The sequence below is a fragment of the Electrona antarctica genome (genome assembly GCF_951216825.1).
Source record: "Electrona antarctica genome assembly, chromosome: 6".
In the NCBI taxonomy this organism is placed as follows: Eukaryota; Metazoa; Chordata; class Actinopteri; order Myctophiformes; family Myctophidae; genus Electrona; species Electrona antarctica.
Genome location: NC_136811.1, coordinates 45,903,975 through 45,930,130, shown reverse-complemented (window position 1 = coordinate 45,930,130; position 26,156 = coordinate 45,903,975). Strand labels below are relative to the sequence as shown.

Below are 26,156 nucleotides of genomic sequence, written 5' to 3'. Positions count from 1 at the left end.
GCTAGTTGAACTATTCAAAAATGTTTTTCAAAATAGTAAAAAAAAAAGGCAAAGAAGTTTAGGGATAAGGGGTTTAGCGGTGACGAAAATGGAGCCCTAGATTTCACCACCTAAACCCCATATGGTCCCTCAGGGTTCTAGACTAGTATATGTTCTGTTATGTTGAGCGTATTGATCTGCTACTTTCAGCAAAAGCTTTCACCACAATACGGAGGCCAGGGTTTAAGTGGGTAGATAATGTAACAATAAAACATACAAAATAATAATAATGTTAAAACAAAAAAATCCTTTAAACCTTAATAAATTGCTTTCATAGTGATACCAATAAATAAGAACATAAAGTATCCTACATTGATTCCATTGATCCAAGCCAGGATATAATCGTTGATCATTAAAATAAACATGCAACTCACCCACGCAGCCCATCCACGAAACCCACCCTGTGTGTGTGTGTGTGTGTGTGTGTGTGTGTGTGTGTGTGTGTGTGTGTGTGTGTGTGTGTGTGTGTGTGTGTGTGTGTGTGTGTGTGTGTGTGTGTGTGTGTGTGTGTGTGTGTGTGTGTGCGTGTGCGTGTGCGTGTGCGCGTGCGTGCGTGTGCGCGCGCGCGTGCGCACGTGTGCGCATTTTACAATTTGAAGATCGATATCCGGATCCAACTATCCAGTCCGGGTCTTGTTGAGGGGCACAAGCCCCTCCTATGCCCAGCTTTCCGGGTTTGTGTAAACACATTGGTTTGTGATTGGCTGATCACCCCATAGCGATGATTTGATTAGCTGAGCAAAGTACACATTGAAGATAAAACTGAGGACGCAAATTGTGATTGGCCAAATTGAGATGATGTACAGTATGATAAGAGGCAGGGCCCTTCACTTCACACGGTGTGATTTTTCGTAATTCAAATAGCTAAATCAACATGTTAACACATTTTGTGTTTTTGAATGCTGTTCTGGGTTTTGTGATGTTATACATTGGCAGAATCAGATTTGTTTGCACTCTCTTATGCACTAATGGTGACGTTGAGACCTGGTTCACTGTGCAATGTTTGTAAGTCAATGACGACGTATTATTTTTGGATGATCAATTTCTAATGAAGGGAGCAACGGAGCAAGATATCTCGCCAATTGGATGAGTTACTGTACATCATCAACACAACCCAAACCTGTGAGTGTCATTGGCTTCGTGCAAAATCTAGGCCAAGCATCAGTGTTGCCATGTCCGCTTATTGTAAGTGACTTTAAGCTTGTTTTTCTTTGCTTGTAAATACATATTGACAGGTGCAGATCTGGTAGATCAGCTATTTTCAAATAGTTTGTCCAAATAAGTGGTAAACTTGCGTCTTTAGGGCTTGTTTTCGTAGATGTGGACGCTTAAATGTCTCTCACAAAATCTGGCAACTATTGCCCGGCATCCGTTGTCTGAGTGTCAGGCGGTGCGAGCAGCCAGTAACCACGCGCATGCCTGTCCGTGTCGGAGGTATACGAAGAGGGGGCCTCACACACTGCACAGTGTGTTCCTGTGAGTCTAATTTACTGTGAGGAGGAGGAGGTGTGAAGCAGGGAGGGAGGTCTCAAAGAGGGAGGAAGCCAAGAACGGCGTGAGGGCAGGGGAAGAAACGAGGAGGGATGTTAGGGCTGAGTGTGCGGCGCAAAATCACTCTAATTGGTTGTGTGTGTGTGTGTGTGTGTGTGTGTGTGTGTGTGTGTGTGCAGTACGTGTGTGTGTATGTGTGTGTGTGTGCAGTACATGTGTGCTGGTGTGTTATATAATAAGGAGAGATTATTCTTGTCCAGTAGCTGCTGATATGAGTCCTGTTGGGCTTCATCTGTGAACTTCTTCCTGAACATAAAAGGACCCCATTCTAAATCTCGGACGACTGTCCATTACATGGTGTGGTGAAGCAGTGTATGAGATGCACAGAGTCATTTTCAGATGACAGACGTGTTCAATTTCACACATAATCACCCATTTGCACTCCACTCGCTCATACACAGTGACTCCTCACGACCCAGCGTTGACCTGAAAATGTGTGTACATATTTCTTGTCACCTGCTGCTCGCCTCACACACATCATCTCCATTAGCATGTCACAACGGTTGTGTGAAACCTTGTATGTCCAAAACTGTACTTTTTCATGTTCCAATATACTGTATCCAAAGTAGTTATTTAGCCACAAGCTCTTTCTCACAGACGGACATAAACACCTTCCTTTTCAAAATTGTTCATAATTTCTAGCCAATTTACAGCTTTGTGAGCTTGTAGATTGGCGTCTTTTGTGTTACACTATTGTATGTCAAAGTAGGAAATTAATTTAAGAAAAAAAAGAGATAAAAGGTTTCTGCCTGACAGCAACAATGTGTTCTTTCCGAGAAAATGTGACAGACAGAGGAAGAGATGGCCAGGCCCGGACGGCTGGTGTAGCGTGTCGGGGGTTTGACTCCCGATCATGACGACCTTTGCAAAGCGTGTCACTCCCCATCTCTCTCTCCATTTTTCCTGTCAGTCTACTGTATGAGAACAAGAAAGAGAGCTTCATACAGTATGTATTTAGTTACTTTGAGATATCCAGCAAAGTGGGTTGAGTAGAGCTTAGTGTGCATAATGTGACCCGGTCCAGTCAGCTGCTTTGTCCAAATAAATTGGCTGTCATTCTGTAAGGGCCACAGTCGGGGAGAAAACGAACGAGGCAGAGACTTTATTCTACATACTCATTACTCAGACAGACGATTAGGAGTTTGTTCTCCTGTTCACTCTGCAAGTAGAGCGACAACTCTTTTTTTTTTTTCTTCTAATCTCTAACTCCTGTCTTTAACAAAGAAACAAAAAGGGGACTAGTAAGCTGTCTGACCTGTGTGTCGTCCGTCCGTCTGTCCTTGCAGCCTCTTCTGGACGCGCTGGCGGAGCTCCCAGAGTGGTACGGGGTCAAGTCCATGCAGGCCAACTGGATCGGCGACTGCACCGGATGCTTCTTTGACTTCAAGCTTAAGGTAGATTGAGAGCCTCTCTCTCTCTCCTTCTCTCTGTCCATACATCCTATCCTATCTAACTATAAATGCACCAAGTCTCTGTACGTCTGTAATCCACGTAACTCGAGAACCGTTCGCCCCACCGACTTCAAATTCGACACACGCGTTCCACCTCCAAGTGATGTGATGTCAGAACAGGCCGACGTGTGTGTGTGTGTGTGTGTGTGTGTGTGTGTGTGTGTGTGTGTGTGTGTGTGTGTGTGTGCGTGTGCGCGTGTGTGCGTGCGTGTGCGCGTGCCGCTCATCGGCATTCCACACCACCAGAGGGAGTGCAGTGGTCGGTGTCGAGTCGGTCAGATACCCAGTTGTCCAGAATCACCACAAAAGGCTCTGGTCAGGCTTTGCCAGTGGACCTAATGAGTCCCCTCACCTGTAGATTCCATGACGTCACATTGATATTAGGCAACACACTTCATATTTGGGCATGCCTGACACAGAACTCCATATATAGGAATAAAGGGACACAGAGAGACAGATACAGAACTCTCCATATATGGGCATAAAATGGACACAGACAGATGGGTGGAACGGGTACTTTGACACGGGTACAACGGGTATTGCACTAGCAATAGAATACATGGTTCAGAAGTATCTTCCATAAAACCCTAATGGTCTCGGGATACTTCATAAAAGCAATGGTTTAAAGGTGTTCAAAGGTTTCAAAATGTGTCAACCTTTTTTGAAATGAACAGATCTACAAGTTCACCACGCATCACATCGACACACGTTGTGAGCTTGTACATTTGCTATCTCTTGCCTGTAGACCTGCTATTTCCGTTTTCTAATAAAGGGTGCAAAGCAACTACAGTACAACGTGCAACAATTTGTCTCTGAAATGTGGTGGCGTAACATCAATTATCAAATCTATATATTAAGTAAAGTAAAAGTACCTAAAAATTGTACTTAAGTACAGTACTTGAGTAAATGTACTTAGTTACCCACTGGCCTTATACAGTATTATTTGCTCTGAAGATGTGAGCCTAAAATAATAAAATAAAGGCAATTTTCAACAACAACCCTCACCCTGCATTCGTTTCTATTGAGCTCTTGTTTAAAGGTGTTATTTTCCGAGGTTTAGTTTTCTTCCCCGGCAGAGTGAGAAAGAGGCTTTGAAAGCCCAGCAGGAAGGTGCTCTGTGATCAAGCCCCATTCTAGAAGTCTGCCTTCACTGTTGACTTATTCAGTTCCTCATTAAAACATCTTATCATATTTCTGGCGGAGAGGAAAGGGCAACGAGGCGTGTGTGCGTGCGTGTGTTTTGTATGGATGAAATTGTGTGAGTGCTTGTGTGTCTGTGTCTTTGCATGGGTGAAATTGAGTGTGCGTGTGCAGGAAGGGGTTTGTCATAAATCAGGTGTAAAGCCAAGAGGAATAGGTAATTAAAAACTGGCCCAGAGGCCATTTAGGAGAGGGGGAAAGCTAGGCTTCCTTTTACATCTTTAATAATGTCAAGGCTTCTCTATCCACAGCCTGTACGTGTTTGTCATCTGTCAGTTTAACAACATATCTATTTAGCATCTCAAATGCCCCTTTCCTTTTCTTTTCACCCGCCGTCCTCCAATAAGTTAGGTCTTTCCTTCTCTTCTTTTAAGTATATGTGTAGCACATTCATTAAGAACAAACGTAATGAACAGTAGTCAGATTGAAAAGCATAATTTATGCTCTGTCTATTTCGGTGTCCCATGACATTAGTAGTCTCTTTGGTGACGCCTAATAGTCCGGCAGCCGGGGTTATGGGGTGGGAAATTTAGTATATAGTCTTTTTTTATTGGCCTAAAATATTGTCTGTATACATTCATGAATCCACTTGCTGACCGGCTAACACTATCGGGCAATTTTTTTTATATAGGGGCTTCTTGTGACCCTCCCATTAACATCCTATGGCAGGCAAAAATGTAAAAAAATGTCAAACTTTCCTTTTGCTTTAAATAGCATGTGACATGTCAAACTAGGGGTTTTTCATGATTCTGAATCCATTCCAAGCATTAGTTTTGCACAAAATGCACTCCTTGGGCTAAAAACGTAGCCTGGCTAATAAGCCAGACTCAAATCACACTGTCGTGTGGTATTTGAGTCTGGAGATGCTGTGTATGGATCTTGTTTCCCGGGGGGCGGGTTCAAACATTTTCTCTTTGACGCAATTGGTCAGAGCTACTGTCAGTCAAAGGTCTCAAGCATTGAACGTCACTGTACCAAAGCCCGCCCATATTGCATACCGTGTCCCGATTGGCCACACCAGTTCTCTGGTGTAGGAAATGGGCGTACAATTGAGCCTCTCCAGACCGTAATCCGCCGGCAGGCAATTTTTTTGCCAACGGCTGATTCGGTCTGGCTTATTAGCCAGGCTACTAAAAACGGCCATAGACATCATGCCAAATGTGATGAGGTCAGCACATTTTGTGCACATTTGGGCAAGTGGCTATGGCTGCTTTTAGCCCAAGGAGTGTTTTTTGTGCAAAACTAATGCTTGGAATGGATTCAGAATCATGAAAACCCCCTAGTTTGACATGTCACATGCTACTTAAAGCAAAAGGAAAGTTTGACATGTTTTGACATTTTTGCCTGCCATAGGATGGTAATGGGGTCACAAGAAACCCCTATAAAAAAATTGCCCAATAGTGACATTACATTACAGTGGATTCATGAATGTATGTATATAGACTATTTTAGGCCAATAAAAAAGACTATATACCAAATGTCCTACTTTAAACAAAAGAAGCCTGTCGGCTTCCGGACTATAAGTATGTCTGTTGTCTCGTCAGAACTGCCATTCCTAGAATTCACTTTGAAGTGACATCGGGGAAGTACCACTAAAGGGGATATGCAGTATGCACCATCTGTCGTACAAATTATGATTTCTCCCGTCCAAAACCCAGGCAGCACCCTGGGTTGGCAACCCAGGCAGCACCCTGGGTTGGCAACCCAGGCAGCACCCTGGGTTGGCAACCCGGCCTGGCGGAGACCTGTGCTCCACGGAGCAAACTTTTTTTTTGCGCACTAGCTCGCATAAACAGGGAGCCTACAAAGAGTCAAGAGTCGTTAAGTAGGCGTTTCTCCTTACATTTTCGTGATTGGTCGAATGACAGCCAATGACATGCTTTTCCTATGCTCCGCAATCGCTCCCCATGCTCTGGAGTCTGGACAGGCGGAACAGGTGAGAGAGAAAAGGCAGAGAAGCCTGTGCGCAGCTGATTTATTTAAAATCATTCTTGTTGTCAGGGAATCAGTTGCACACTCTGGGCTGTATTTTGCGTGTCTTAAGTACCAGGTCTTATTACTTAACTTGGTACTTAAGTAGGAGGCGTGGTCAATGCTCTTTGGCCACTCAGAATAGCCAAATGGCATTGATCACGCCTCCAGGTCTTAAGTTATGTAATAAGACCTGGTACTTAAGACACGCAAAATACAGCCCTCTGTCTCCATAATATTGATGATTAAAAACAAACGGAGCATGTGAGCGGAGTGGAGCGGGGGGAAATGCCGCTCCTTGCTGTTGTCTCGCTCGCTCATTCGCTCATGTTGATTCGCCGTCGCTCACTTTCATTTGCGCACAGGTCGCTCCACGCTCTGCTTAGACCCGTCCGCTCAGCAGCAAAAAAATAAAATGAATAAAGTATTTTGCTGCGCATTCGAAACATGGAGCAAACATGCAGTACGTGTCTCTGTGTCTGTCCGTGCGACCCTGCCTGCTCAAACATATTTAAAACCTGCTAATTCAAAATCCTGCCATTCCGCTAAGGTAGTCTGGTCTTGGACATGGTTTACTATGTTTATACAAAAATAAATGCATAACCTGACCGTAGTAGTGTATTACTGGGCCAGACCAATTCTTGATAGGTATAAGTTAAGACGTTGAGGGGAAAAGGTCCCCTTTCTGTCACCTGCTAAGCTGCCATAACAAAGTATTTGATTTATTTTTCATTACAATACATGTGTGTTACATAAGCACAGCCCATGAGTCTGGTGGATATTTCCTAAGGCTGTGCAAATACTTTGATGGGCCAATAATTCATTCAAATTTAATTCATAATACAGTTGTTTACATTTATGTGATTTTTTTCCTTTTTTTACCTGGATGTAAAGCACTTTGAACTGCACTTGTGTCTGAAAGGTGCTCTATAAACAAAGATTATTATTATTATTATTATTACAGTAATTGACAGCCCTATATTGCACAACCAGTAATAAGAAGAAAGCAACATAGTGCACAAGCCCTCGCATCATTCCACAAAACTATTGCACAACCCCTCGAGCAACATTCATTATTTACAGTTTTAATTGAGGGTAGTTAGTAATGAGCTTTTTAAAGGAAGGAGTTTAGAGACCGGGCGACTGTTTACTGCCTGCCAGAGTTCAATTCAATTCAAAGGAGCTTTATTGGCACGAGGAAACATAATATTTATTGCCAAAATTGCCAAAGCAAGTGTCAAAATATGATAAAAACGGAAAAGTATACTATATACAGTTGGAGGGTGTACAGCATTGTGTTAAACAGAGTTATGTCCCAGGTGGAAGGGTGAGGAGGCGGGGAATCCCTGGCTGCTGCTGGGTGATGTTTTTCTCTCTGCATGTGTTTCTCTCCCAGGTGAAGGGTGAGGAGACCGGGGAGACACTAGCTGCCTACACCTCCTCCCCCGAGGCTGTTTATGGAGCAGCGTACCTGGCCATCCTGCCCTCCCACCGGCTGCTCCATGGCACCAGCGCTGTGCGCTCTGCCCTGGAGAAAGCCCTACAGCCAGGCAAAGGTATGGTGCACTTCTAGCTGCAAGCACCAATGGTGGAAGATTTTATTTTATTTTAAAGGAGAATTCCTGACTAACCATTTTCTTACATTAATCTGATTGTTATATCCAATCTATATCTATAAATGCACCACGTCTCTGTACGTAATCCACGTAACTCGAGAACCGTTCGCCCCACCGACTTCAAATTCGACACACGCGTTCCACAGCCCCACAGGGAGTTCACAGGGAGTGCAGCGCCCGGTGTCGAGTCCGTCAGATACACCGTTGTCCAGAACCGGCACAAAAGCCTCTGCCCGGACTCTGGACCTGATCACCCCTATATATCCATATATGGAGTTGGCCTGTTCTGACAACACTTCATATTTGGGCATGCCTGACACAGAACTCCATAAATAGGAATAAAGGGACACAGAAAGACAGATACAGAAATCTCCATATATGGGCATAAAAGGGACAGTTGGGTGGAACGGGTACTCTGCCACGGGTACAGCGGGTATTACATAGCCGGGTGGGGCATGGATCTCCAACTTCCATCGTCACAGACTCTGTGCTCTACAGCCGGGCACCAGTCTAGTAATATAAATGCATAACGTCTGTGTGTGTACATACGTCTGTAATCCACATAACTCTGGAATCGTTCGCCCCATGGAAATCAAATTTGACATACGCATTCCACACCACCACAGGGAGTGCAGTGGAGTGCAGTGCCCGGTGTCAAGTCCATTGAATCAACGGTTGTCCAGAACCAGCACAAAATCCTCTGCCCGGGCTCTGACCTTTTTTTTTTTTCTTTAGCCTCCCGGCATATTTATTTGTGTCATACAATTTAGCTGATGTTTACATCTTCCCCGCCTAGTACAATCTTTTTTTTTTCTTTTTTTTGAGTGGTGTAAACCACTCCTACAACTGGCTTTTGTGTGCAGAAAAAAATGAGCATGGTTGCTATGTTCAAAATAATTTCTGACGTAATTAAATCACACCCGGGTGAACTGGATGACCGTAGCAACCATGCTCATTTTTTCTGCACAAAAAAAGCCAGTTGTGAAATCACATCCGGGTGTGATTTCATTACGTCAGACATTACGTCAGACCACAGCTGATCATGCTATATAAAACCTTACACCACTCAGTTCACAGGGTGTGATTTTTTATTTTTTTGAGTGGTGTAAACACTCCTACAACTGGCTTTGTTGTGCAGAAAAAATGAGCATGGTTGCTATGTTCACCCTGTTCACCCGGGTGTGATTTAATTACGTCAGACATGATAGTGCAGAATAAATGAGCATGGTTGCTATGTTCACCCTGTTCACCCGGGTGTGATTTAATTACGTCAGACATGATTTCATTACGTCAGACAGGCTATATAATACCTTACACCACTCAGTTCACACAGGTGTGATTTTTTTTTTATATACAGACTGTTCAGGTAAAAATACAGCACAAACCAAACACAGGACGAGTCTACAGAAAAACAATACAATGACATACAGTAAAACAATACGGAGCTGGCCTGTTCTGACATCACAATGTGTTCTGACATCTGCATAAACTCCATATATGGGCATAAAAGGTACATAGACATAACTGGGTGGGGCATGCATTTCCAACTTGCATCGTTCCAAGTAGGCCTAGTATCCAATAATAAGTGGCACAGGAGAAAAAGAACGTGCACACTGGGCCTTACGCTAGGTTGCTTATTTTGATCGCTCGAAATGTCTTTTTTTCCCCCTATACATCTGTCTTTCATAATGACCAGATATGCTGCACAGTGTTTTGTCCCAAATGGGCTGCCGTAAAAAGGCGAACTAGCGTTAGACCCAGCGCACATGCTCTGAGCTGCGGTGCGCTCTCGATGAAGCCATGTACTTTTTCACCTGTACCACTTGTTATTGGATGTCTCTTCACCTGTACCACTTGTTATTGGATGTCTCTTCACCTGTACCACTTGTTATTGGATGTCTCTTCACCTGTACCACTTGTTATTGGATGCTTCTTCACCTGTACCACTTGTTATTGGATGCTTCTTCACCTGTACCACTTGTTATTGGATGTCTCTTCACCTGTACCACTTGTTATTGGATGTCTCTTCACCTGTACCATTTGTTATTGGATGTCTCTTCTGTCGGGGAGAAACAACCTCAGTCCAAAATGTTCATTTTTCAGGAAGTGAAGAAAACCATATATTTTTAAAACAATGCAATACTGCAAAAAAGTCATAACTAGAGTGCTTGTGACTAAATGATAACAACACTGCACAATTGGAACAGAGCTTCTATTTTTTTCGATTTCCTGAAAAGTAATAATTTTAGACATACAAGGTTTTCACCCGACAGCGACGAGGAACTGTACTACAGTGTGTGTGTGTGTGTGCGTGCGTGTGTGCGCGCACGCAGCATGTGTGGGTGGATGTGAGAGAGGGAGTTTTAATTGGGATTCCCTCAGGTTTCTCTCTGTCTCTATAGTGGGTGGTTGTTGTCGATGCACTGCTGTCTCTCACGACCCCTGACCCCTGCCCTACAGACACGCTGACAGAGGTAACCGCACGCAACCTGTTCACCGGCCGCGAGGTTCCCATGGTCATCTCGCACAAGGAGGCGTTCGATGGTCACCTCGACACTGTAATTGGTAAGGCACTGTGTGTGTATGTGTGTGTGTGTGTGTGTGTGTGTGCGCTCACGTACTTGTACTTGTATTTGTATTTATGTATTTGTGACGGTCAATTGTCCTCACAAGTATGGTAGAAATTGAGAAATGGACATTCTCCTGGTCCTCACACGTTGTTTTTTCCCCTTAAATTTGTATCACACCCATTTTTCACCTGGTGCCAGCTGTAATCCTGGGTGCTACTCTGCCAACCTGGGGAGAGCCCCGAACTGTGCTCATGCTTCCTTAAATCGTGAAAATAAAATTAAAAAAAAAAAATCTTTTTTTTTTTTTTATAATTTGGGGACCCCCTCAAATAATTTGGCGACCCCCCCGAGGGGTCGCGACCCACGGGTTGAGAACCCCTGCCCTAGGGGACACGGGGAGAACGTGCAAACTCCACACAGAAAGGCCCTTTGCCAACCCCACCTAGTCTAATGACTATTTGGACTGATACTGTATTATATTGAGAAAAGGTCAAATAATTACCAATATATCAGCCAGAGTAATACATCTGCTGCCACCTGTGTTGTGAATGAGTGTGCTGTACCAGTGTACCATGCATGTGTGCCTTTGCCTTAATGGTGTAAGTCCACCGGGGGAGGGGTTGTTTGTATGGAGGCGAAGCCGTTAGCCGCCAAGACACATCACAACATGCTCAACAGCAACACCACAGGGACTTCATGTACTACTGTACACCTGCGTGTATGTTAGAGTACATTCAACCCCTTCCTTCTTGCACTCAACCTCAGCCCGTAGCTGCACCTCTGCCAATTTGTTCTTTTTGTTTTTCTTATTTAGACACGCTAGGTTAATTGATTATATCTGGTCGCTGCCTGAAAGGTTTGGGAACCATTGGATGTAGACTATAGCTGATGAGTGTTTTGTACTTGTTGACTTGTCAGGTATCCCAGACAGCAGCGAGGAGGACATGCGCGTGGCCGGCAGCCTGGGTCTGAGCTGGACCTCCGTACTGAAGCTCCATGAAAACCAAACCTACACTCTGGTCAACTCTGAGGAGGTCTGCATCCTCAACACACTGCACTGACCTCTAAGGAGGTCTGCATTCCTCAACACACTGCACTGACCTCTAAGGAGGTCTGCATCCTCAACACACTGCACTGACCTCTAAGGAGGTCTGCATCCTCAACACAGTAACACACTGCACTGACCTCTAAGGAGGTCTGCATCCTCAACACACTGCACTGACCTCTAGGGAGGTCTGCATCCTCAACACACTGCACTGACCTCTAAGGAGGTCTGCATCCTCAACACACTGCACTGACCTCTAGGGAGGTCTGCATCCTCAACACACTGCACTGACCTCTAAGGAGGTCTGCATCCTCAACACAGTAACACACTGCACTGACCTCTAAGGAGGTCTGCATCCTCAACACACTGCACTGACCTCTGAGGAGGTATGCATCCTCAACACACTGCACTGACCTCTAAGGAGGTCTGCATCCTCAACACTGACCTCTAAGGAGGTCTGCATTCCTCAACACACTGCACTGACCTCTAAGGAGGTCTGCATCCTCAACACTGACCTCTAAGGAGGTCTGCATTCCTCAACACACTGCACTGACCTCTAAGGAGGTCTGCATCCTCAACACTGACCTCTAAGGAGGTCTGCATCCTCAACACTGACCTCTAAGGAGGTCTGCATTCCTCAACACACTGCACTGACCTCTAAGGAGGTCTGCATCCTCAACACTGACCTCTGAGGAGGTCTGCATCCTCAACACACTGCACTGACCTCTGAGGAGGTCTGCATCCTCAACACACTGCACTGACCTCTAAGGAGGTCTGCATCCTCAACACACTGCACTGACCTCTAAGGAGGTCTGCATCCTCAACACTGACCTCTAAGGAGGTCTGCATCCTCAACACACTGCACTGACCTCTAAGGAGGTCTGCATCCTCAACACACTGCACTGACCTCTAAGGAGGTCTGCATCCTCAACACACTGCACTGACCTCTAATGAGGTCTGCATCCTCAACACTGACCTCTGAGAAGGTCTGCATCCTCAACACACTGCACTGACCTAAGGAGGTCTGCATCCTCAACACACTGCACTGACCTCTAATGAGGTCTGTATCCTCAACACTGACCTCTAAGGAGGTCTGCATCCTCAACACACTGCACTGACCTCTAAGGAGGTCTGCATCCTCAACACACTGCACTGACCTAAGGAGGTCTGCATCCTCAACGCACTGCACTGACCTCTAGACTGCTGTTGCCAGAATTCAGAGAGTTTTTCCACTAACCTTTGAAAAATCATACGCTATTATGCATCGCCACGATAAGCCCACAGTTGGTCTCAAAAGATGCGCGCGGGGACAAAATGGTCCAGTTGGGATTCTCCAGTGCAACAATTCTTGATGCTTGATGGTTAAACTGTGACCTAGCCTAACCCCACTAATTAATTATAATAATTAACTAATTAATTATAATAATTAATTAGTGGATAATAATTCATTGGATAATAATTGGATAGTCTTTCACAAGTCCACATAAATCCTCCTGCCATTGTCCCTGTCCGTCCCGTGTTGGGAAATAACTTTGGACATTCCGAAGCCGATCTGCAAATATCTAGCTATGCTATTTTTGACAAAATTTACTTTTGGTTTTGTTAGTATATTTTGATGCCAATATCTTTGTACTTAAGTACTATTTTAAATGTAGGACTTTTACGTAACTACATTGTTGTATTTAAACTTTTTTTAAAAACAGTATTCATCTTCCCTCTCTGTACCTGTGTAGTTCACCGGGCTGAGCAGTGAGCAGGCGTTTGACTCCATTACCCAGAGGGCTCGAGAGAGGTCAGTGGGCGGCCACCTCACCAGCAACAAGCTCAGGGATTGGCTGATTTCCAGGCAGCGGTACTGGGGCACGCCCATCCCCGTGGTGCATTGTGGGTCTTGCGGTCCTGTGGCTGTCTCCGAAGAGGAGCTCCCCGTCACCCTGCCGAAGTTGGCCTCTCTGAGGGGGAAAGGAGCCTCGCCTCTTGAGGAGGCACACGACTGGGTCAACTGTACCTGTCCCAGGTGAGGACAGCCATTTTAGCATGCTGGGATGGGACGATTATTATTGCTTATAGTGATTTAAAAAACGCTCACAATAATTGTATCGCAGATATTTAAATGTATTGTGAAATTGTCCTCTGAAGTTGTACACATTGTTTGGATTATCTCGATGATATCGTTAAACGCAATTATTTTTGCCACAATAATCATGGCATTTTCATATCGTCCCATCCATAGTAGCACGCACTAACACTGTGTAGTCTCTGGATCGACACAGTTGACTCACACAATGTTCAAGTCTGTGCAGCTCTCTCAAGATACAGTATTCTGAGCTCAGAGCAGAGTTACAAAGTGTAGTTTGTTTACATTCCTACTAACAACAAAGACGCACCACCGAAAGAGGAGGGCTGAACGAGTCTCTACATGGGGAATTGGGCATTGCTCCCAGAGGCAAATTCAAGGGGACTTTTCTTTCCTCTTTACATTGCCGATGGGTTCCCAGATTGGTGCAGCGGAAGCTCTGAAAATCAATCAATCAATCAAAGCTAACTTATATGGGCCATTCAGAGTTGGAAATTGTATGAAATTTGTATGCTATTTTGGAAAAGCTTTGACCATATTCATGTTGCACCAGATCTAAGGGACACATATTTAGTAAAGGCACAGTCAATTATCATATTGTATTTTAATAATGTATATCTTTCCTCTCCTAAAAGTTGTCACTACCGAAACATAGACTTTTACCTTCGAATAAAGATACTTATTTTAATCTATTTAGCCCCAGTTGTATTCATCATGCCTCCTATGAAGGATGAAGGAAGAGAAAGAACATCCGCACACTAGTTTCTAGAGCTCCGAGACTTACTTTATTTAGAGGCAACAAATTTCAACGTTTGGACCTACACGGTCTTCATCAGGCAAATATCCTGTGAAGGATGCACATCCTGATGATACAGACATGTCGCACCGCACGTTTAACCAGCGTCTCTCGGTGTCTTCCTCCTCCTCTCTCTTGCCGTCTGTGCTCCCTCAGGGGGTTAGTGGACGGAAATGGGTCCATATGGATCCTGCTGCGAAAACTGACAGCTTTACAAGAACACAGAGCGTTAAGAGGGCGAGTGTGAACTACAAGATTGTCCTGACACAGTTATGATGAGATGAGATGATGATGATGATGTGTTGAAGTTACGTAACGTCGCTGTCGGGCAGAAACCTCTTACCTCCGTATTTTAGTTTTTGTGTGTTTTTTTTTATTTTTCGTAAATGAACGCCAGTCTACTTGCTCATACCACAGCATCACACAAAAGCATCAAAAGGAGCGGATCTTCGTGCGGCATTTTCAACCTTGTGGATCTGCTGCTTTTGCTGCCTTTGCATTTGAATCCTGGAAAGTAACAGCTTTTGGATGTATGAGGTTTCCACCCGACAGAGACGATAAGCAGCTGCGACCTGACCACACACACACACACACACACACACACACACACACACACACACACACACACACAGAGAAATGTGGGCAAAGTGTATGCATACACACACAACCGGCGATGAGTCATGGCTGAGAAAATGTCTGTGTGAAAAGGTGGTGGCATCTGGCTTATTTAAAGGCAGCGTCTCCCTCAGTGTCAGAGCAGGAGGGAATCCCTCTCTGAATAAGACTAATCACTGCTAACAAGACCACTCACACAGACACACACACACACACACACACACACACACACACACACAGAGACACACACACACACACACACACACACACACACACACACACACACACACACACACACACATACACGTGTGTTTTGTAAATTAAAGCCCTGCTTGATCATACTGCAGCATCACACAAAAGCATCAAAAGTAGGAGATCTACAAGCCTGAGCTTGTCGATCTGCTACTTTTGCTATGTCTGGATTTGAATCTTGAAAGGTAACAGTATTGTGAGGTTTCCGACCGAACGATGCCATTGTGCAAAAAGTAGCAAACATATCTGATCTACAAACTCTCACAACGCATCGTGAGCTTGTGAATCTGTTTTCTTTGGGTTTTTTTTTTTTGTTTTGCTATTTTTTAAGTAAGTCTGTAGAGTTTATAAATATTTAACCTAGGGATGCACCGAAAGCGAAATTCTTGGCCGAAACCGAATATAGGAAACAGTTGGCCGAAAACGAATACCGAATATGATTAATATTCTATATCTTTTTTCCTACCATTGCTGTCATGGCCGTACCTTAAAGCTACCTGATTTATGGCAAAATAAATGGTTATGGTAAAACTTAACTTAAATAATAATCACTATTATGGGTCCATAAAACATTTATTCAGCTCTTTTGAATGCATTATTGCATACACTATTCGGTGATATATTTTCTGCCTATTCGGGCCGAAACTGAATAGGCCGAAAATGCATTTTAGCCATTTTCTGCCGAATATTTTCTGCCGAATATTTTCTGCCGAATATTTTCTGCGGCCGAATATTCGGTGCATCACTAATTTAACCAATGAAAAGTATTAACAAGAACTTGTGTGACTAAATCATTACTACATTGATAGACTGTTTGATGAGAGGTTATTTTCATATCCCATCCTGAAAATTAACACGTTTCTTTGGACATGCAAGGTTTACACACTGAAATGAATAGCTATATATTGGGGAGTCTCTCTCTCTCTCTCTCTCTCTCTCTCTCTCTCTCTCTCTCTCTCTCTCTCTCTCTGGAAATGTGTTCTTTTCGTCTGACTACAGACAGAAAGTGCAACCGGAACAGGAAGAGTTTGATGAGACGAGGGATTTTAGGAAGTCATCTCCTGTGTGCTGATTATCTCGTCTCCGGTCCTGCACTGTCTGTGAATTGTGTTGTCTTTGTTTGCTTGGCTGTGTTTAAGCTGAAAGTAGCCGATTTACAAATCTAATCTGTGCTTAATCCTCCTAGTCCTAACCACAACATGAATCTTTTCCAATCTTTTGGATTTTTTATTTATTTTTTATTGTCCTCACAAAGTTGTTTTTTCAAATGCTACTATACTTGTGGGGACATTTAGCCCTCACAAGTATAGGAATACAAGTACGCACGCACGCACGTGCGCACACACACAAGCACAAGACACACACGCACACACCATTCATAATAATCATTCAGTGGGCAGCTGCTTCCACATCTGTTGAAGAGCCTTTTGCTCCTCTTTGGTTAATCCCATGACATGCACGCACGCACACACTTATGTATGCATGCACACATGCACGCCCACACACACTTATGCATTGCACGCACACATGCATGCACGCACACATGCATGACAACACAGAAACGTACACTTTCAGAAGCATAAATAATAAGAGATTACGCTTTCTTGAGAGCACACTCGCACAACATGCACACAACACGCACACTCGCACAACACGCACACTCACACAACATGCACACAACACGCACACTCACACAACACGCACATAACGGACACACGCGCACGCTGTACATTTGTCTCAGGTGTGGTCCTGAGACCTAAGCCTTTCCCTGGGCTCTGAGAGCATGTATTGTTTTTCAGAGTTCTCATTAGATTCAGTATTTTACACAATGTGGTTGAGGCTTACATGATAGATATAATAAAGCATATAATAGTATTAATAGTCTTAATCATAGTTGTAATTAAAAATAAACTAAAAAGAAAAGAAGAAATATAATTGGGATTAAATTAACCAAGTCAATTCGAGTAAAATGATCATAATTATCATAATCACATTAATATGGCCAATAAGGGAGTCGCAGTAGTCTATATTTATTGATAACTGTACATATCAGAGATTCAGTGCAGATATCTAGTATTTTATTTTATCTTAATTTTTGAGTGGTGTAAACCACTCCTACAACTGGCCACCACTCAGTTCACACGGGTGTGATTTTTTGTGTTTATTTTGGTTTCTATATATTTATTATATTTTGGTTTTACCTCTCCCGTGTGCCTTCTTCCCACTGTTGCTGCTATGATGACCCTGGAACTTATTCCTTGTGAATTTATTATTTTCATTTTTAATTTAGCATTTGTGATGGAAGGCAGGAGGCGAGTGGGGGTTGGTTATAATCCAGTGTGTGAAATAACACCTGCCTTTCAAAATATTAACCCCACTACACCTTAGTCTTGTTGCTAGGCAACCTGTTGCCTTTATACTTCCTCCCCATCACCCTTGTCACAGACGGATCAGCTCGGCGGGGGGTGTAGGGGATCGGATTGCTGGCGGGAGTGGGTTGTGAGAGAAGTTTTATTTGTGAGAGAAAAACTGAAGATTTACGTTGTCTCTTATGTCCAAAATTGTTACTTTTCAGGATTCGGATTCAAAAATTGCAAAAGCAGCAGATCGACAAGCTGGGGGATTTCATTAGGCCTATATGAAAAAAATGTGTCACTTTCAGAAATGGTAAAAAGTCACAAAAATAGCAGCTGTAAAAGCTGTACATTATTTATTTATTTATTTGTTTATTTGTTTATTTTTTGTTTATTTATTTGTTTTTTTCCCTACCATTTGCTTTACACTATCATTATGACAAAGCATCAAATAAGGCATTGATTTATGAAAAAGATGAATACTGGACAGAAAGAAGCCAAGGACAGACGGACATGATGGGACTATATCTCATTATAGACCCAGCTAATGTCAGGATGTCAGGTGGTTTTGCACATATGGGAGCAGCACTGCCTTAATGACTGGGAGGAGGCTTTCTGTTCTATTGAGACTCATTACATTAGTCTCACAGGCATGGGCACTCAGCTCCTTAACTGTGCAGAAGAATTTTTCCCACGATAGGAAATATTTTCTTTTTTTATTGATGCTGGCAATTGACCAGGATATGCATGGCTACTATGCAGACTGCAGACATAACTAGAAACGGTTATCCTCAGAGCACGGGTCTCTGCCAGGTCAGGTAGGTTATTGTGGCCTCCTGGTGGTGCTATAATAGGCCAATGTGAAAAGGGTGGGATTTATCCCTCTGCATAGGGGGGATGTGCATGCAGAATTTCATATGGATCTTAGCCAATCGGGATGTAACATGGAAAATCTGACAAATCTGTGTTGATCACATGACTATAGAGATACTGTCTATCGATTAGCATAATTTATTGATAAAATTATATATTTCTATGGCTTATTATTGTGCATATAATAATAATAATAATAATAATAACTTTATTTATATAGCACTTTTCTGGATGAAGTCAAAGTGCTGTACAACAAATTCACTAAAAGCAGGAAATCGAACAAAATTAGATAGATGCAACATAGCAAATCAACAACTTACAGCCAGCTGGCCAACAGTAGAAAGCATATATAAAGATGCAATATAAAAAACAACGTTGTAATAGATAAAAAATACCGACAAAGTTCAGTGAAAAAACATTTAACGAGGCAGGGGTTTCCTGAACTTTCCTGAACAAATACGTTTTTAGAAGAGATTTAAAGGATGCAATGGTATCTGCTTGTCGGATGATTTTTGGGAAGGGTGTTCCAAATTTTAGGGGCACGGATGGAGAAGGCTCGTTCTCCCTTGTTTACGCGATGGAATTTCTCGGGAACCTTTAGGAGAGCCCCGTCTGAAGACCTAAGGATACGGGGTGGGTTATAGGGGTGTTGGAGATCAACAAGATATTGGGGTGCCTGGCCCATTTGTACCTTAAATGTTAAAAGGATTTTAAAGTAAATTCTAAAAACAACAGGAAGCCAGTGAAGTGTAGCCAGGACTGGAGTGATGTGGTCCCGTCTCCTGGTGTTTGTCAGGAGTCTGGCGGCAGCATTTTGGACGAAGTTGTAAGCGGGAAATCGATTTATGGGTTAGGCCTGTGTATAGTGCATTACAATAGTCTAAGCGTGATGTGATGAATGCATGGATAACTTTTTTCTAGGTCGGGGACTGTTAAAAATGGCTTGATTTTAGCTATTGCATATTGTTTTTTCTTATTGCTGCATTCCATGGCCCCTTTATTTATGATAATAATGATTATTGTTGTTGTCATTTTAGTTGTTACTATAAATTGTTGCTGTCGTTCAGAATCTCCATATTCAAACCTTTTTTTTCCATAAATGAATGCCTTACTTGATCATACTACAGCATCACACAGACTTATGAAAAAGTAGCTGATCCACAAGCATTTTGAGCTTGTAGATCTGCCACTTTTGCTGTTTTTGAATTGGAACCCTGAAAAGTATGAGTTTTGTACATATATGAGAATTTAAAAAATATATACGTTTTTCAGAAAACTTTTTTAGAATCGGCCTCAGGCCTAAATGGGCTAAACTCCTGTGGCTGTCCCTCAGGCTGTGAAAGCGGCGGTCGACAGATAACGCGTCGTGTGCACTGAGCGAGGCTGCTGTTTAATTTGGATAAACGGGGAGTTGTTTCCAACACAAACACCGCACAAATCTGGCGCCAAGGCAAGGCCTCGCCGCCCAGTTAGTCCCTGTTGGCACAGCTGGTGATCAGGGCACAGGGAAAAGGGGATTTGGTGCCAGCCTGTCATCGTCTAGCAGTATCGACAGGGACATGACCTCCATCAGTGCCCAGATGGACTCTGTTTCAATCGTTCTTTCTCTCTCTCTATCTCTCTCTCTCTCTGTCTCTCCCTCTCTGACACACGCACTCACATCTCGTACGCACACAAGCACACAAAATCATAGGCCACTTCTCCAGAGTAATATGAGCTGGAATAATTATGCAGTCATTATTCATATTCTGTTATAGATTTTGTGCTGCTAATTTCTTCTGTCCCTCTTTCCTAACTTTTCTCGTTTCTTTCTTGCCTCTCTCTTTCTTCCCCCTCTCCCTCCCCTCTCTCTCCTCCTCAATTCTCTCTCACACACACACACACACACACACACACACACACACACACACACACACACACACACACACACACACACACACACACACACACACACACACACACAGGAGGAGTAGAAGATCCCCTTGGGGATGATAATACAAAAATACATATCAGTAAATCACATAGTAGACGTTGAAAATACGTTTGTAAAGCTTAAAAGGACACCTTTTACCATCCTGATTGCTCGAGCTGATAGTTGTGTTGGAAAATTCCACTGGAGGCGAGGAGCATGATTACATGCACTTGAACGGAAATGATTTCTTATATAAGTTCTCACAGTTTGTTGTCAGCGGCAACCTGTAGGGTCTCCCACTGTTGTGACGTCCGCGAGTGATTCGTTTCAAAAAGTGATTCGTTCTCCTTGGTGAAGAACGGGAACGGACTTGCTTGAAAGTTATCGCCGGCAGCAAAATGCAACGTATTTACTGGCTTAATCCATTGAGACCTGGAACGCATCCATGTCACGTTAGCGTTTAACCACATTAACCATTAACCCATTTTGGGGCGGGAACCCGTTTTGGTGTTTTAAACATTGTTATAATGTAGCTATTGAAAAATAGCAGATCTACAAGCTCATAGCGCGCCACCGAGTGGCGCGCTATGAACTTGTAGGTCTGCTATTTTTTTTAAATCGTTAAAATGTGCCTCAAATCTTTCCGAAAATTGTCATGATTTAGAAAACTTTATTTTTTTAATTTCGACGTCAGGCCTGAATGGGTTAAGAGAGATGTTGTTCTGTCGTCACTAAACTAAACTCTGAGGGCAGAACATCATTGTGAACAGGAACGAAATGACTCGAGTCACTGAAACCAACCATAATTCCCACCGCTAATGTCCCTCACCACTTTAAACTCTGCAGCATACAAATGGGATCAATTGGAATCCACAGAGACTGTCCTAACATGACAATACAATGTGATAAGTTATAATAATAAAGCAATAATACTGTATGTAATAATGAAGTAAACCTACAAATAAGCTAAACACATTTTGTTGAATAACTTGAATTTGAATTTGGACATAATGAGGTTTCTACCAGGCAGAGACAATATCGATGGATAATACAGAAATCAAGTTAACACAATCTGCGCTGAAACGAGAAAATCTTGTGAATAACTGTACCCCACTGTGCCAAACAAGATTACGAGATTTGATTAATTGGCATTAATCGAGCAGTTGAGACGAACAGTCTAAGTCCATCGTAATTACACACACACACACACACACACACACACACACACACACACACACACACACACACACACACACACACACACACACACACACACTCACTCCGTATAGCTGTTCACTGGTTTTCTTCAAATTCATAGAAACTCTACTGGAACTCAATAATGATGAACTGAGTTTCCTTTTTACCTTAAATTATACCTACTCAGTACTTATTGTTGCTGTCAGTGTCGGGCAGAAACCTCTTTAACTCTTATCTCCATACTTTTCGTGTTTTTTCTAGGGCTGTCAAATGATTAAAATTTTTAATCAGATTAATCACAGCTTCAAAATTAATTTAATCATGATTAATCACCATTCGAACTATGTCCAAAATATGCCATATTTTCCTGTATATTGTTGTGGAAATGTTAATATAATATATAATGTTAATATAAATGACAGAAAGCGGATATAAATTTGTTTTTTGTTTTCTAATGCATTTATATATGATGTGAGCATTTGTAGGCCTAGCCTACACTTTGAGTTAAATTAACACTGGCTTTTGGCCATGTAGACTGGGGTCCCCCATGAGGAAGTCACTAATGTTGCTCTGGAGAGGGAAGTCTGGAACACTGGTGGAGCTGTTGCCCCGCGACCCGACCACGGATAAGCGGTTGAAGATGGATGGATGGATGGAGACTGGGGTCCCAGTCCAGAGATAAAAATCATAATGAAATGGCCTAGGCTACTTTCTATCAATTTAATTTGGGGGTCCTTGAAATTAAAATGGCTGAGAATCAATGGGTTAAACTGTAGACTATAGTTAATTCACAAAATACAATAACATGGCACATAACCATTTTTGAAACAGGGCTTGGTTTAGAAAAGCCTATATTTTGCGCTAAAGTAATATATTGAATAACATATAAATGTAGGTGTTAAGGCTAGAATGGCATTGTAGAGAAGTGGACTATAGTGAGAGACGAGATTGTCTCTCCTTCATTGCGGGACTGCAGGACTCTGGAGATAGTTAGTCGTGAATGATCAGCTTCAGTCAGTGTTTTGGTTCGTACCTGGAGTTGTGCATTATCTGCGCTGTGCACAGCAGCACAGGAGAACTGTCTTTATATCCATGGTCGTTTTCAGTTGCTTTCCATGTGCGACACAAAAGTACCATGTGTTTGTTTTGGTAATAGCCTACTGCAGGCGCAGCCATGCTGATTCACGTAATCGCGTTGGACAAAACGAAACCAGGCGGACCAACGTTAATGGCTTAATGCACGTAGGACCCGCATTTTCAAACTGTCCACAAGTTGCGACGGACCCGACGGTACTATAAAGTGTTGTGAGGGATTCTTGCAGAGCGCTGCGTCTGATCCCGATAGCTACACAGCACTAGTAGTGTGCGTGTGTCCATGCGTGCGGAGGAAGAAGACTGGAGGAGGCGTGTGTGTGCGTGTGTGTGTGTGTGACTGTGTGTAGCCTAATGAATGATGATCCAAAGGGGCTTTGCTAGGCACTGTAGGCAGACAAAGTAACGCAACAGAGTTACAGAATCAAACCACTTGGCAACCCATTGAACCCAACTACAATACACAAGCTATAGTGTATCTCTCTGGTGTTGTTCAATCATGATTGTGCGCTACACAGTGACAGATTTGTTATGCACTGGACGTTCCTGAGCCTCGCGTTAGGGGCTTATACTCTAAGGTTAGGGGGAACACTGCGCATGCGTTAATTGCGTTAAATATTTTAACGCAATTAATTAACGCAATTAATTAACGTCGTTAACGCGTTATTTTTGACAGCATTAGTTTTTTCATACATTTACGTCCTATTGGTCACCCGCCAAACCCGCCACAACGCAACCTGTTTCGAGGCTTGTAGATCTGCTGCTTTTGAATTAGAATCCTGAAAAGTAACCGTTTTGGACATCTGGGGTTTCCACCTGACAGATATACTGCATCTCCCTAAAGCAGAAGACCGTTTACAGTCATATCATGTGTGTGTTTATATACAGTATGCAAACTGAGACTCAGTCTCTCTCTATTGCAGGTGTAAAGGGCCAGCCAGGAGGGAGACGGACACAATGGACACGTTTGTGGACTCAGCCTGGTATTATTTCAGATACACGGACCCCCACAACCAGGACAGGTAGGTCATCTGCCCACACCTGACTTAAAGCTTTTTACTTTGCCCCTCTTCTTGTATAACAAGAGCTGAGACCACCCCCACGAACACACACACACACACACACACACACACACACACACACACACTGCACTTTCAATTAACCACTAAATCACAGCATTCGGGTGAAAATCTTTGCACACTGCCCGCCCTCCGCCGCGTGCTGCATGTGGCCTAAAATGAAAATGTAGGGGTACCAAATACAATATCTGGATGTACATCTGTGAGAACTCGATGGCCAAGTTAGAGAATATAAACAAGTACTACTTCTAGACACTATGATTTATTTACTCATTTTGGAGCATATAGCATCAACAACAGCATCAGCAATTCCGCATGTGAGTCAATGTCAATCGTAATGTTGCATTATACTGTTCATTACAAAGCATTCTATCTACATCAAATGTCTTTACTTAAAATTGCCAATGCTCTTATTATTTAGTCACGTTTGTGACGTCCACCTACCGTCGATCCCCCGTTGGTTGCCCCTATAGGCAATTTTAAAATAGAATTATACTTTTGACTAAAACTGAAAATATCAGATCTACAAGAGCATGACGGGACAACGCGTTGTGAGATAAAACAACCATGTCTATTGCGAGAACCGAGAAAACCAGCCTCACAATTTCTATTCCTCAAATTCTTCAATACTTGTGGGGACATTTAGCCCCTTGCAAGTATAGTACTACAAGCACATACTGTATGCGCGCACACACAGCTGCACACATGCACGCACGCACATAACCAACGTTGATAGAGCCATGACAGTCACCTGCAGGGATGCTGGTGATACCCAGAGCTTGACAAAAGAGATTAATTTCCCGGCAGTGGCCCTGACCTCACTGTTAAGCTGCTTTAAGAGAGACAGGGGGGTGGGGGGAGATTGGTACTTTCCCTCTGTTCTCTCTGCTGCTCAGATTATGGCACGACAGAAAAAGCCAATTCCGACTGCTGTCGAGTGGAAACCTCGTATGTCCAAAACCGTTGCTTGTTTTATTTTAAAAACATTTTTAAAATAGTGAAAATAAGTACAAGCTTATAGATCTGGTATTTCCCCCTACTTTTGAGCAACACTCTTGTATGATGATGTAGAGCGTCAATTTAGCGTCAAAATAAACTGTCGCACGCAGGCAGGCATGCAGGCAGAGGCAGAGAGACCAAGTGTAGTGTAAGGTGTCACACAGAGATAGGAGGCTGTCATAAAAAGCCTCATAAAGTACAGTCCCTGCATGGGTCATCATGGCTAACGGTATTTCAGCTGGCCTGTTCACATCCTGCACAGGAACGCTACACACCAAAGGCCTTGTAGTGGTGTGTGTGTGTAGGAGGATCCAGATGATGGTCTTTGGCGACACACTGGTAGCCAAAGTGCCAATATTTTATTCTGGACACAGAGCAATGAAAACCAACACTTCAGCAGCTATAACTGCCTTCGTTAGGAACACAACCTGAAGAAGGGAAGGAACGTTGGTTTCTATCGCCTGTTCACATCCTCAGACAGTCCATCCATTTTGTTTGGTTTCTTACATTAGAAATAAAAGAAAAGAAAAAGATTTCAAAAGATTTTAAAACGAGTACAAAGAAATCATCAGTTAAAAGATATTCAACATTTTTCTAAAGTATTTCATCATAATGTTTTAACCAAAAAAGAAGTACTGAAAATAGTAGATCCTCAAGCTCACAACAGGCTAGTGAGCTTGTAGATCTGCTATTTTCACTAGTTTGGGTCCCGGGCAAACGTCTCTTTTTGGGTCTGGAGCTAAATATGTTTCGGAACCACTGGTCTACTGTAACTGACACTTTTAGATCAATTCTGGACAGCTGAAAAAATAGCATTGTGAGGTGTTGTGAGCTTGTGCGACACTCTTGAATGATGACCTACTACTACCAGAGGGTATTAATTTAGGGGTGGGGCGATAGCAAGTTCAAATATGGAGTTAGGAGGTTTCTGCCCAACAGCATCATTATATAATTCTTTGTGTCTTTCTGTATGAGAGTGAAAAACAACAGTGAGAGATGAACCTCTGGGACACTGACTGGGCTTGTAAGTGAGCAGTTCACTTTCCACTCTGTGTTGGATTAAGTGTGCCCCCTAGAGGCTACAAACAGTATATCTCTGCTGGCAGAAACCAACTACCTGTATGTACAAAATATTTTTAGGGACAAAAGAAAACATGTTTATAAAATACTGCCTCATCAAAGTTGGTATACATTGTCAGATACTTGCACATTGCATGCGTCATATTATCATCACTTTAACCAAATCCAGCTCAAATGGAGTTAGGAGGTTTTTGATCATTAATGGATGGATGGATGGATTTTATTTTGTCATTGGACACAAGTGTACAACGAAATGAATCTGTTGGCCTCAATCCAAATGCAATACAAAAAGGCAATCATAGTAATGCAAAAGTTGTTAGTAGTGGTAAGGGTAAAAACAGTAAGAGTTCATATTGTCCGGGAAGAAGCTGTTTCTGGATCTGGGGG

At 43.0% G+C, this 26,156-nt stretch overlaps 1 protein-coding gene across 2 annotated transcripts in view; it reads left to right on the top strand.

Annotated features, from left to right (window-relative positions):
- lars2 (leucyl-tRNA synthetase 2, mitochondrial) overlaps positions 1–26,156 on the top strand; it is an 87,955-nt gene that overhangs the window by 43,848 nt on the left and 17,951 nt on the right. For both annotated transcript variants that reach the window (XM_079503049.1, XM_079503050.1), the window contains exons 8-13: positions 2,877–2,984; positions 7,609–7,768; positions 10,289–10,393; positions 11,317–11,432; positions 13,177–13,460; positions 23,535–23,633. In XM_079503049.1, coding sequence (XP_079359175.1) covers positions 2,877–2,984; positions 7,609–7,768; positions 10,289–10,393; positions 11,317–11,432; positions 13,177–13,460; positions 23,535–23,633 — 872 coding nt within the window. The remainder of the gene's footprint in view (positions 1–2,876; positions 2,985–7,608; positions 7,769–10,288; positions 10,394–11,316; positions 11,433–13,176; positions 13,461–23,534; positions 23,634–26,156) is intronic.